Source organism: Felis catus, chromosome B1 (assembly GCF_018350175.1).
Source record: "Felis catus isolate Fca126 chromosome B1, F.catus_Fca126_mat1.0, whole genome shotgun sequence".
Classification (NCBI taxonomy): domain Eukaryota; kingdom Metazoa; phylum Chordata; class Mammalia; order Carnivora; family Felidae; genus Felis; species Felis catus.
This window is the reverse complement of record NC_058371.1, coordinates 1,692,654-1,706,410: the sequence shown is the minus strand read 5'-3', so window position 1 is coordinate 1,706,410 and position 13,757 is coordinate 1,692,654. Positions and strand designations below refer to the sequence as shown.

Here is a 13,757-nt window from a genome sequence, read left to right as displayed (position 1 = left end):
TCCCCTGCTTGTGCTCTGTGTGTCTCTTTCTCTCAAAAGTAAACAAATATTAAAAAATATTTTTTACTTATTGACTATGTAGAAATTACACAAAAAAATTTCCACGACCTACATAGACTATTTTCTTCTTTAATGATAAAATGAAGCACGCAGAGAAACATACCAAGCATACTGGTTCAGGTAGGTGGAAAATGCCAGAGCAGACACCTGTGTGACCACCCCCCAGTCCAGGCTATAGGGCTGCCAGCACCCTGAGGCCCTCCATGTGACCAGGAAAACCCCACCCCTCTGAAGCAATCAATGTTCTTACTCCTACTGATAATCAGTTTGCTTTCTTTGAGATTTCTTTTTTTCCAATCAAAATGTATTTGGGAATAACCAAAATGTCAGACAGCATGCTTTAAACTGAAATCCTTGACCTGATAGGAGTCAGCTGGGACCAAAGCTCCTGGACTCCTCTCTGCTATGAAAGGGTTTGCTTTTCAGCTTGTAGCCCACACGGGAAGGGGGAGAAGGCAGACTTCAGACGCTGGTAGGAAATGAAAGACTGAGTTCTATGAATTAGATGTGCTTCACATTTAAAAATGAATAGGGGCGCCTGGGTGGCGCAGTCGGTTAAGCGTCCGACTTCAGCCAGGTCACGATCTCTCGCGGTCCGTGAGTTTGAGCTCCGCGTCGGGCTCTGGGCTGATGGCTCAGAGCCTGGAGCCTGTTTCCGATTCTGTGTCTCCCTCTCTCTCTGCCCCTCCCCTGTTCATGCTCTGTCTCTCTCTGTCCCAAAAATAAATAAATGTTGAAAAAAAAAATTTAAAAATGAAGAGGTTTGTACACTTGACCTTAAATTTCTACCCATCTTATTTGAATCAAAAATCTTTGCTTCTGCAGAGGTTTGGGATCTCGATGTTCTGAGGTTATCAGGGGGTCTCCTGGGGCTATTTTAACATCTCAGCCACAGCAAAGTGGGTCCTCCCTTCACCACCTTCCAGGAGAGTCGCTGATAACACATCAGTGGGAACTGAACTGTTCCTCTTTACTCACTTTGTAAAAAGGTGTCACAACTCGGGATCTATGCCACAGCCCGGGCATTACTTTAAAAAATAGACCTGGCAGCTAACACAGCTACATCCATTTTTAAGGATTCATTCGTTTCTTATTCGGCTTGAAATTTTTAAAATTACATACAAATTTCAAAAGAACCAAATGGACGCGGCTCCTTTGGTGGATCACGCACCTGGGCTGCCCACGAGACGCTGCCTGATGCCACGTGCAGGGAGGGTGGCCCTCCCACTACATTCAGACAAAGGTTGCTTACGAACAGCAAATACGTTGGGCAAGAAACACCCACATCTGCTCTGTGCTGAGCTGTCTACAAAGTCGTCTCACTGTGTGACCTCATCTTTCATGGCGGCACCTCCCGGGCAGGCAGGGGGCGTCTGGGGCAGCCTCGCCCAGAGCCAGTGTGGGGAAAAGGCACTGGCTTCACCTGGAAATGGGGGGTGGAGGCGCTTCCTGGGCAGTTAAGCCTGGGAGCCATGCTGCTAACCACGTGCCATTAACTTCCGTGTTGCAGGAAGCAGCACACGGGCTGGGAAGCCAAGAGCAGAAAGGTCTTGCTGGGGAGACACACCCCGCAAGCCTCCCCGGGCGTCCAGACTCGGCACACACCTCACAACGCACGGATGCCACTGGCTGCTCCTTTCTACATGTGGACAAAGGCAGGGACCAGACCACGCCAAACGTGGCTGCTTCCAGAGGTCAAAGTGTGGCCACGGCAAATCGAACGATAAAGGCTGAGCCACTGACAGGGACCAAACAAACAGGATTCTTGCCAAAGGGGGTGGTCATTTAAAATCGGTAGATTTCCCAGGGGCGCCCGGGCGGCTCGGTCAGTTAAGCCCCCGACTCTTGGTTTCGGCTCAGGTCACGATCTCACGGTTTCGTGAGTTCAAGCCCCACATCAGCTCTGTGCTGGCAGCACGGAGCCTGCTTGGGATTCTCTCTCTCTCTTTCTCTCTCTCTCTGTCCCTCCCCCACTCATACTGTCTCCGTCTCTCTCAAAATAAATAAACTTTAAAAGAAATAATAATCAATATAAAATAAAATTGGTAGATTTTCCAGCCTTATCTCGTAGCTGCCTCAGATCAAGTGTGGCCGAGGAGGAGCCCTAACAGAGTTGATGGTTACTGGGCAGGACCGTGCCAGGCGCTGAGCTGAAAGTCTGACGATGGTCCTGGGCTGGACCCTCACAGAAGTCCCAGGGGTGGCTGGCTTCCTCGCCATATGCGCACGGGTGTGAGGCTCAGCGAGGTGGGGTGGTTCCCAATGTCCTGAGAAGGCCGGGCTGGGACCGGGCTGGAACCCAGGCTGTGCAGCGTAAGCCCATAGAGACTCTCCCACCCGGCTGCCCGCTGGGGCCCCACTCAGCCTGTGCTGGGGAGGGCCTAATGCCTGGCTTCTGCTGGGAGGGGAAGGCCTCACTGTCTCCCTGGCCAGTCTCCAGGCTGTAAACACACACGGTGGGCGATTTCAAGCAGGCAGTGGTTTGGAAACCGTCTCCCAAGCTCCTGAGCGTGAACAGCAATCCCTCTCAAGCCATGACGAGCTGACTCAGGATGTCAGCGTGTGTGACTTCATGAAGCGCCCGGAGCATTCAAAACATGCCATTTTACCTCACTTCCCTGACAATCCACCTCTACGTGTAACTTCTCAGATTTCGTCAACCAGCTACAATATTCTAGGCATTGGGGAGGTTTTTTTGTAATCTTTATTTATTTTTCAGAGAAAGAGAGAGCGAGCAAGCGCAGGGGAGGGGCAGAGAGAGAGCGACACACACACACAGAATCTGAAGCAGGCTCCAGGCTCTGGCTGTCAGCAGAGCCCGACACGGGGCTCGAACTCTCAAGCGGTGAAATCGTGACCTGAGCCGAAGTTGGATAGTTAACCGACTGAGCCCCCAGGTGCCCTGGGGAGCAGTTCTAATGATAAACAAATTTAAGTTTAGGAAATGCTGAAGCACTATACCCTCGTTTCTTCGGTTTCACAGTGAACATAAATGCCTCCAATATAATTATATAAGATGCGCTCATCAAAAATGTATTCACAGAGAGGCAGCTAAGGAGAAGAATCTGAGTGAGCAATGATAAAACAAGACTGCAGAATGATTTAGGAGGCAAATAAAAAACTCAATGTAGCTTCTGGTTCCAACGTTGGCCTTACGTTTAAAGAGAAATAGACCAAACGTCCCTAATCTCCTCCGGCAGTGACCTGGCGACTTAACAATGGACCCCTTTATTATTTTTTTAATTTTTCAAGTGTTTATTCATGCTTTTTAAGAGAGTGACAGAGTGTGAGCAGGGGAGGGGCAGAGAGAGAGAGAAGGAGACAGAATCCAAGGCAGGCTCCAGGCTGTGAGCTGTCAGCACAGAGCCCGACATGGGGCTTGAACCCATTGTCCCTGAGACCATAACCTGAGCTGACGTCGGACGCTTAACGAGCTGAGCCCCCCAGGTACCCCAACACTGCACCCATTTAGCCCTCAGCTTCTTGGAGACCCGACTCTCTGCAAACCCTCGGCTTGATTGGGACCTGGCCCCCCGCAATCCCAGGAGAGGGGACGAAGACGTGCACACAGACCAGCGCAGCACAGACGGGAGCGATCACGGAGTCACCCGCTCAGCCGGGACGTGCCCTGCACGCGAACGTGAAGATACCCCGGTGGCCGCGGCGGACGCTCACCGTGTGCTGACCGTGGCACACACCAACACATCACTCAGCATGAAGATCCGACGCTCTTTGGTTTTCATGATCTCCCCTCTGTCGTTGTACACGGTTTCGATCATATCGTCAGATCGCACGAGGTACCGATTCCCACTGCTGAGAAGCTGAACATTCAAGGTCACGCTCGACACGGTTCCCACAATCAAGTTCATCAAAAGAAGAAAACAGGTGAGCAAAAGTCTTGCAACATATAGGCATATAGAGTGTCAACGTTTACAGATTTTTCCTCACGGAGAGTCCATGTACTTTCAAGGCAAGCACGCTTCATATGTATGCTATTAAGAATTCAGAAAGTGGCTTTTTTTTTTAAGCTAAATAGCTGTATGGCCAGCGTCTGCAGTTATCCTGAACAGCGAGAGGAGACTAACCCTGTCCTCGTAAACACAATGCCTCTGGCAAGGAGGGCTCATTCGTTTCCACCCGGCGCTCATCACATTCCCTTCTCCTTAGATGATGTGCCCGAGTGCCTGCTCCATTCCTCACACGCCGCCGTCCACACCTGGCCACCACTCTGTTCTTTACAACACCGCACAGCCGAAGAGTACATATGAGTGCGATGCTACTTGGTCTCACTCTTCCCAGGGTAACAATTATGGAAACATCTTTGCTTCTTGTGATTCCCCACATTTTATTTCATTGAGCCAAACACGACACCCTTGGTCTTCGGAGACATGCTTTGTATTAATTAGTAAACTGAAGTAAGTCACACAGAAGTCGGACTTCTTGCAACAATTCAACCCAAAAGGACATCTGGAACCCTCGGCCCAGATGATCAGTAGCATGTCTGGATTGTAAATCTGCAGCGGCCGAGCTCACCGCCTACCTATTCTTGACGTGCTCACAGGGTAACGGGGCTGTGCGCACAGGTACGGAATCGGTAGTGAGCGACAAGGCTCTGCCTCCTCGTCTGCCTGGGCTCACTCTGTGCCGCACGGGTTTGCAAACGCTGTGACCACAAGCGGGCATGACTCTGAACCACGCAAACTGTCATTTAATGCAATTTTTGGCTCATAGAAATTCCCATACAAATCACTTAGAAAATCAGGAAAACCCGTTCCTTAAAACGTAATAAAGTTCTCGTAGTTAAACTACTGAGTGTCACTTTGTGCTCAAAAATTACCCCTAATGACAAAAACGAAAGGTGACATTAGCAACGATACATGTGATAGATAACTATCTACCTAACTATCTATCTATTGACAGCTCCTGTCAATAACTTCTTCCGGGGGCCAGAGCCATGCACAGCTATGGAAAAGCCCACCTAAAACCAGCTGAGCGTCGCAGGAAAAGGACCTGTGAACGTAAAGAGGAAACAGAGCTCTGCCCAGGAGCTGCTCTCTGCCATATTTTGGCCCGTTTCCATGACGAACACAGCTTAGGACACGCACAGACGGGTGCAGGTGAGAACGTAAGCAACACTTCCTGATTTTATCGTCACCATCCAAAAGGAAATACTGCATTCTGGCAACAGATTCAGCTACGAGAGCTGAGGGGAACCGCCATGGCGGTCCCGGACCCGTCTGCGGGCCTAATGACCGTGGGAGGAGCCCCTTCCCCGAGAAAATGTGTCACGACCCGCCTGACGCTCCCCACCGGCTTCCAGACCAGGGCTCTGGGCCACGGCGTCACTGCAAAGCGTCCACGAGATTAGTAGCAAGCAGGTGACATACGGGTGGCTCATTAGTACAAAGCAAACCGAACACCAGCCCAGACCGGGACGCCTCGGGCAACCTTGTTCAGGTATCGCTCGTTTATGGCTTTGGCCACGTGCTTGATCTCACAGCGCTGGTCAGCGTCCCTCTTCCTCTCGTTGAGCTTCTCCGCCAACGTCTCCAGCTCCGTCAGCGCCATCTGAAGGGGCAGCCGGTCAGGGTGCCCTTTGGACGTGTTCTTCAGCATGTCCTTGGGGAGAAGAAACACGGTGAACAGGGGGCACGTGCTTGCCGGTGCGGAGGCGCAGACGGCTGCCCAGGCACGCGTCCGGCCAACACCCGCGTGGCGCACGAGCCGGCAGCGCTCGGGCTACTTGTGGGGAGGAATAGAATGAGCACGGCGGCCAGGATGGTAAGCCAGCTGACTCACGGTTTGGCTGAACACCAGAACGGCTCCTTGTGCAAAAACAAACTCACTCAGTGGCTTTGCTGATGGAGGAAGCCAGTGTTTTCCAATAACAGGCACCATAATCACAGGCACGCCACATCTCGGAAACGTCCCGTGCCCGGCAGCGGTGTTCAAGGTCACGCCTAGACCGTTTCCCTCCGGCGGAGCCGGACCAACGGAGCCCAGCCCCACGCACGGCTCCAGCGGCTGTGTTTCAACAGGTCCCCTCCCGAACGCCAAGTGGGCACGGCTGCTGGGGCGCCTCGGACCGCAGCCCCGGCTTCCCCGCACACGGCAGGGCCTCGCCCCACCCCGGGTGCCCCACCCCTGCCAGAAACCTCTGTCCACGCCTGCAGGGCCGCAAAGGGACGAGCAGGCTGCAGGAAGGATGTGCGGCAGGGAGTGACAACGTGGTCACCACCAGAATGACGTCACGTGGGTCAAACACAGGGGAGGCTCTCAAGAGTGACATCTAAGTGACAGTCCTGACGTTACCACCTCGATTCCACACAGGCCCTACCGCGTTCCAGCTGCCACAGACGACGTGCTGACCTCTGCCGTGGGAGGCAGACGCGTGTGGACGCGCCTGGCCCTCCGCCTGGCCTCCCCACGCTAACACCTGCTTAACCCGAGCTCGAACTCAATGGCACCCTTGTCTCCTAAACCTGCTTTTCGTTCTTTATCGGGAAAAAACAAAGCACCGCACAAATGATGCAATACTTCTGGTCTGAACGAACACTGTATGCTGAGCTGCGATACATCTGCGCCCCCATGAGTCACATCAAATCCTGGCAAGGGAAGTCGACAGTCTCACGATGGGTTCTGGCTCCACCGTCACCTGCTGGCAGCATCTACGTGCTATCTGAGCGCCATCAGGACAAGCAGCAGGGAGGACCCGCCAGATGCCGGGACAGAACCACGTGAGGGAAGAGGGGAGTCCGTCGTTCTCTCCGGACTGTTACTTATTTGGGGACAACGCAGGACAGGAGACAGAAGCGGATACAGCGAGACGAATTCCAGGAGGACCACGTGTCGGAACCCGCAGGCCCAGGAGAGCCGGGAAGGTTCAGGGAAGGCTGTGGGGTCCTGGCGCCACAGGGGCCGGGCCCAGGAGAGCCGGGGATCAGCACACAGACAAGGAGGGCAGGGTGCTGACGGGTCACAGGAGGGGAAGGAAGCACGCCAGTCCCCAGGCCGTCCCTCCCTGCGCACTGACAGTTCAGGAGGGGAGGGCACTGTCCTCCAGCTCCTGGGAGCCGGGTCTCCGGGCGCCCCCACGCAGCCCTCTCAGGTGCACAAACTTCACCCCGTCCGACTCCTGCTGTGTGTTTTCCTAAGTAACACGGACCCTCCCTGAGCCGCCCCCAGAGTGAACCCTGAGGGACAGAGGGCGGGCCACCAGGGAGCCCACTCACGCATCCGGAGACATCTCGGGTGAGTCTCCCGGGTGCCCAGGTAGGACGGGGAGGGGTGGGGGAGGAACACCACAGCCCCAGGAAACAAGGGCAGGGGGGACAGCAACGTGCCGCCTTTTGTTAAGGGGACTGCTCTTAGGCAAAAATCAGAGAAACGTCACCCAGGACCATGTCCTTGCTCTCAAGCAGTACGAGGCTCAGAGCTTGTCCTGAGATGCTTTTGTTCTGTTGCCCACGGCCTTCTCACCCTTCTGGAAAAATTGATTTTGGTAAAGCCCTGGGCCAAAGGTTTGCCGTCGTTTATTAACGGCTAACTAAAAGCCGGAAAGCCAGACTGCAGACTACGTCTGACTTTAATTAACTAAGGACAAAACGCTACTCACGAGCGAGGTGTGACGACCCGACAGTACCTCAGCACACGCGGTAAATGCGGGCGACCGGCAATCACTTAGCAGCACGTCACTAAGCGCGGTCTGCCCAAGGACTCGAACATACACCGCACCGGTTACAAGCGCTTCCGTCTTTGCTCCTGGCGCCTGGGTCGTGACCTACCGACTGCCAGCACCTGTGGCCCGGGAGGCTGGTCCCTGTCTAGCTAAACAAGGAGCTAACTGGTTTCTGGATGTGACACCTTTCTTCCTCACCACCCTCTGCCACCCTCTGCGGTGGACCGACGCAGGCCTGGAGCCTCACGTTCGGAGAGCCTGGCAAATACTTGTCAACTGGAGGAATAAAACGCGTTTCCCGGATATTCTGATCTCAGGGGGACATCATCGGGCTTTTGTTATTAACATTCTGACCCAGGCGTTTGGAAACCAGACACCTGATCTAACGCGTTCGTGTGACTGGACACGCACCGGGAAACACAAGTGGAAAAGGGAGAAAGACGAGAGTAACCACAGAAGCAGCCGATGTTCACGCTTCACGTCTGTACCTTTTTCTTCCTGTTTTCACGACTCCTCTGCATAAAAGGAGTCGGTGAGCCGGGCAAAGCCGCCCGACGTCCTCGGGAGGGCAAGCTGAGGGATCTAAGAGACCCAACGGCGCAGGGGCCAGCGGGACCGTCCTCAGAAATGCCATTTTCAGGCAGTTCCGGGAGGTGGGTGCAGAGCGCCCCCGGTCGCGGGGTCACGGGCTTTGGAGTGGACAAGGGGTACACACGGACAGCGCGTCACACGGGAGCGGGCCGGGCTTCCCGGGACGGTATTTCCTACCCCCGCTCGGAACCAGTCCTGTCGGAAACAACACGCGTACTAGTCTGAATAGCGTTAGTCTGAACAAACGTGGGGTCCGCTGGGAAACCTCTTCTCCGGGGAACCTCCCGCTCCCGGGACCGTCTGTGCACCAAGCTCACGGCCGGCACGGTCGGTCTGAGTCTCCACTCAGTCTCCTGAGCCTGCGCCCGCCCCCAGGGCACGGAGGATGGGACGTTTTCCCCGCAACCCCGGACCCGACCCTGACTTGGCAGAGGGAGCGGGTTCCTCTCCGCCCCGGGGCCGTGTCCACGCTCGCCCGGGGTCCCTGCCCACGACCCCGCGTGCCCTCACCTGCAGCAGGAGGATGAACTGCGGGAACCTCTGTATGGGCTTCATCATCAGGCTGTAGAGTGTGATGCGGTCGGGGCTGCTTTCCTGGCACTGCTGCGAGGAGAGGCCTCGATGACCCGAGCTGCTCCCGACACGGGGCCGCCCTCCCGCCCGACACAGACGCCGCGGCGGGGCACACGCCCCGACCTCGCGACCCCCCCCCCCCCCCGACGCCTCGCACACCAGCACAGGCGAGCCCCTGTGCTTTAGGTCTGAGCCGGCCGGGGCTGGATTCCCGGCTGAAATCTCCCGTTTTGTCATCCGGTGCTTTCAGGGCCACCTCTGGGGGCGCCCGGGGGGCTCAGTCGGTTAAGCTCAGGTCAGGATCTCACCGTTTTGTGAGTTCGAGCCCTGCGTCTTTGCTGAGCATACAGCCTGCTTGGGATCCTCTCTTTCTCTCTTCCTGCCCCTCCCCCTCCAAAATAAATAAACTTTAAAAGAATTATTAAAAAAAAAAAAAAAAAAAAAAAGAACCACCTCTGACGCCAGGCAGCATTTATCCGTTCACCAATTCATTTAATCCTCTAAGTGCTGAGTTAGTTTCTGGGACCCTACCATCACCGGAAAAGTGCACTTACAAAAAAAGAAGAAAAGAAAACCACAGAGTCCCAAACGGGAGTCGTGAGGACCCTTAACGGTAGCCCGCCACGGGCGCTGGAGCCAGATCTCCGTGGTGGCCACGGACCCCCTGCATTCGGGCCCAACCTCCAAACTCCCTACTTCAGGCTCCGGGTGTGAGGGTCTCAGGGGTGGGGGTGACCCTGGGTCTGTCCTGTCTGAGCTGCCCCAGCTGCGGGCCGCCTGGTCCCTCGACCCGCCTCTCAGCCTGGGACGGACACCCCACCGGGCTGGACCATTGGCAAACCGGCGTGGGGTATCCTGCTCTCTCCAGCTGAGGGAGTTGTGTGTGCGGTCTGATGGCAGAGGGAGGGCTCAGCCCCCTCCCCCAACACCGGTTCCCGGGCTTGACCAGGAGGTCATGGGACAGTGGGGGCTGTGGCCGGCTCCCCTGCTGACGTCTCAGATACGGTCCCCAGGACAGTTCAGCCTCCTGCAAGGAAGGAACTGTCTGAATGGCCTGTATTTTCTTCCCCAGGAGAAGAAACGCCGTGGTATAGAAAGACCACCGGGCACCGAGGCCACCAAGGCTGGGGGCTGATTTAATCCCTCGGCAAGCCTTGACTGGAGGAGGAGGGGAATAACGCAGCCTTGATCACACTGTGGTCAGCGAAAATAGTTTCGTGTTCGCTCACTGCCGGACAGCCCGAGCTTCGAGAATACGGTTCAAGTAACAGGACCAAACTCTGGCTGGCTCCAGTGTTACAACGGGAACTGGAGCCTCGTGCAACTGAGGTCTGGGCTCGGTGGCTGGCCGCCGTGAGCGTCTGCAGGGATCCCGTCGGTTCTATGCGCAGCAGCCCCCGTGGCCGTGAGCTAAATATCCCGGCTCAACGTCCCCCAGCAGGAACCCGACGACGTCCAAGTCAGACAAGCCTGGGGAGGGTAGCCCTCTCCACCTGACATCAGAGCCCCACTGGGGGCCACATCCTTGCGGGTCAGCTCACTGCTCTGACTCGAAGGGGGCCAGAGAGCTCTACCCAGATCCCAAATGTTCAGTCTGTTGCTCCTGATACTATGCTCAAGGACAGGAAGCCAATGGCAGATCCTTGGGGGCCCGACCCTCACATTCTGTCCATCCACGTCTACACACATACGAGGACCCGACCCTCGTTTTCTGTGTATTCACGTCCACACAAGTCCGAGGATGTGCAAATCAAGGTTGTTTTCAAAGAGCCAAGCCACTGCTGAAAATTCATCTTTATTTCCAGCACTGACCCCACACCTTGGTGCCAAAATCTTTGTACAGGACGTTACACGTTTAGAGGCAGGGTTTGGTAAAATCTCAGTGTCAAGTGTTTTCGCATGGAACCTGTTATCAAAAGGTGTTAAAACCTAAACGAAAAAGCAGCAAGTTCTTACCTTTAGAAATTCAAGGAAAGCAGGTTTCGTGGCACACGTTTTCTTGAGGATGGCCACGGCTGTGCTGAAATTATTCACATACTCGCTGTAGGCGTCCAGCACCATGGATTTGGAAAACTGAAAGACCAGAGAACATTGGGCAGCGTCAATGATGCACAGAGCCCAGACCCTCCCCCTTCCAGGACGGGATAAAAGGTTTGAAACCTGCCCTAAAAGCCACCTCTCGGGCACCACGATGTCTGCGCAGGACGCACTTCATTATGCCTGGGTGTGATTCCTTTTCCGTCTTTAAACAAACTCGTCAGGAACTGTTTGGACAGCTGATCTTACTCTGCTCCCCCCGGTGCCCGTGCAGGCAACCCGGTTCACATCCCCGGCGGGCTGGCTCTCAGGGATAAGAGTTCCTGACTACAGGCGTGTGGACATGATCATTTCCGACCCCCTTCTGTAAGCTGCGGCCGATCCTCACGGCGGATTTCCCCTGCGGGAAAGACTGGCACACAGGCCCCAATGTCCCAACGAGCCGGCACTGACTGTCCCCTGGAAACGCCCCCGAGGCAAGAAGAAAATCAATCCCCTCCAGCCCTTGTGGCTGAGGTCAGTGTCCTATCCATCCGTCTGTCCGCCTACTGTCCTGTTTTCCTAGAAACACCAGGAGGCACAACCACCACCCTCCCGCTGGTATTCTTCTAAGATCCGGCAAGTTCTCAGGATAAACAGGAATATCCATAGCGGGTATCTGGTGTGACCATCACTTACGGCAAAATGCTTTCACCTAAATTTTATACATATCTATTTTTTTTAAGTTTTTTCCTTTTAAAAAAAAGTTTCCAAGGTAAATAAATATTTTAAGAAGAGGAATAGAGTAAATGTTTATGCTAAACCCAGAAAATAGCCAGAAAATGCAAGAACAAAGTAAATATCCACGGTTGCTTTGTTTTGTTTTTCGTAAAGGTCCCCGAAAGGGATCCTACAAATACCTCAGGAAGAGCTCTTGTTTCTGTGTTCAAGGCATCCTGTAATTTATACACATCATTAAGGACACACAGTCGCACAGAAAAAAGGAAAAGTTTTCTTTATCGTTACTACAGTGTTCACATAGTGTTCGAGCACTTGAACCTCCAGCTTTGATGGCATTCTTGTCTTCACGCAGCTAGGGAACCCGTTCTCCTGAGCTACAACCTCCCGCATCCACAGAGACCGCTCCCTCACGCACGACACACAGTCACAAACGACCGAAGATAAAACCGCTGGGTGAGACCCGAGGCCGGGCTTCCCGGGCAGCGCACGGCTCCCCCTGCCAGGAAAGGCTCATCCTGTGTCAGCGGCCGCCCGGCCACCGCATCCGCACCCCACACCCGGGTCACAGAGGACAAGCTTCAGGGAAACGGGTCGGTATTTTCCCACAGGGCGTTTTCCACCGCCCCCTGACAGGGACAGGGCTCAGGGCGAGACCCACCTGACGAGGGCGTGAGCGGGACGAGGCGACAACCCTGTCAACAGAGCCGTCGCGTTGGCCACAAGCCACAGAAAGCACGCTCAAATCGCCTGCTGGTGTACAGTCCGCCCAGACCTCCCCCCGTCCGCCCTTGGCCATCATGACCCTTCCCCCTCCTGTGCGCTGGGCAGAGCTCCCTGTCCTCACGGTGGCCTCGAGGGGCCCTGCAGGGCACCAGGGCTCCCCGCCGACACCGACACCCCGTGTGACGCAGCCGCGTTCACTGGGACGGGACGCGGCTCCGGAGCCCAGGACAGCGTGGGGCGGCTGGGCCGCCGAGAATTACCGAGGCCACGAAGACGTCCCCGATGGTCTCCACGGAGTCCCACTCGGCCACGCGGCTGGCCAGCGCGATCTGGAACATGCCGTGGCACTGCAGCAGCTCTTTGACCCGGTAGAACACCGTCTTCAGCTTCCTCTCACTCAGGATCTTCGGTTCCATCTCCGACAGTGGCTTCTCGTAGCGCTAAGAAACACACGGGGAGGCGGCGTGCGCCACACACGGGGGAAAGCCACTCACGACAGCGTTCACCACAAATCGCCGGACTTCACGTCAACATGCAGACACGGCACTTAGGGTCTTCTGAGGGTTCTGCAAGTTTGATTATGTCATGGCTCATACACACGCACACACACACGTGCAAGAAAGGTGAGTAAAACCTGCGTGTACTGTGTGACACGGTGTTTCGGTACCTCCAGAATCCTCTTGAGAGCATCCACGTAGTTCTTCTCACTGTCCACAACTGAACCCAGGATGTATCTTCTTACCACCTGTTGGCAATTTGAAAATACGATGGTAACAGAGAAAGTTTACTTCTTGTTGAATAAAAGAATTGCTTGTTCTGTTTTCTGTCTTCAGAATAGTAGGTAAATGAAACCTTCAAAAAGGCCTCTGAAATACTTTAAATTGTGCAGTAACTAACGTCACAGGCACGAAACATACTTGCTCCGTGGCTATGATTTTGAAATGTTTTATTTTTTTAATTAAAAAAAAATTTTTTTAACCTTTATTCATTTTAGAGAGAGACACACACAGAGCATGAGCGGGGGAGGGGCAGAGAGAGAGGGAGACACAGAATCCGAAGCAGGCTCCAGGCTCCGAGCTGTCGGCACAGAGCCCGACGCGGGGCTCGAACCCACAACCATGAGATCATGACCCGAGCCGAAGTCGGATGCTTAACCGACTCAGCCCCCCCAGGTGCCCCCAGTTATGAAATATTTTAAACCGCAAATTATAAACCGTAAGTACAGCAAGACAAGTGAAATTAGAGTGGTAACAACAAATGCATTCACTTATGCAACAATTATAAGCTAAATTAATTGTACTTGACGTGTCCTATGCTGACTTACGTGACACTTCACGTATAAGTTGAGTATAAGAAAGCAGTTCTAGTCTTGACT

The 13,757-nt window shown here is 54.4% G+C and overlaps 1 protein-coding gene across 6 annotated transcripts in view; it reads right to left on the bottom strand.

Moving 5' to 3' along the window:
- The window catches only part of ARHGEF10 (Rho guanine nucleotide exchange factor 10), a 103,275-nt gene that overhangs the window by 33,430 nt on the left and 56,088 nt on the right, over positions 1 to 13,757 (bottom strand). For 5 of the 6 annotated variants that reach the window (XM_045055175.1, XM_045055177.1, XM_045055173.1 and 2 more), the window contains 6 exons: positions 13,050 to 13,127; positions 12,643 to 12,822; positions 10,859 to 10,975; positions 8,840 to 8,932; positions 5,509 to 5,679; positions 3,736 to 3,881 (listed from right to left, as the gene is read on the bottom strand). In XM_045055175.1, the coding sequence (XP_044911110.1) occupies positions 3,736 to 3,881; positions 5,509 to 5,679; positions 8,840 to 8,932; positions 10,859 to 10,975; positions 12,643 to 12,822; positions 13,050 to 13,127 (785 nt within the window). The remainder of the gene's footprint in view (positions 1 to 3,735; positions 3,882 to 5,508; positions 5,680 to 8,839; positions 8,933 to 10,858; positions 10,976 to 12,642; positions 12,823 to 13,049; positions 13,128 to 13,757) is intronic. The other variant, XM_045055174.1, reaches the window with a different exon arrangement.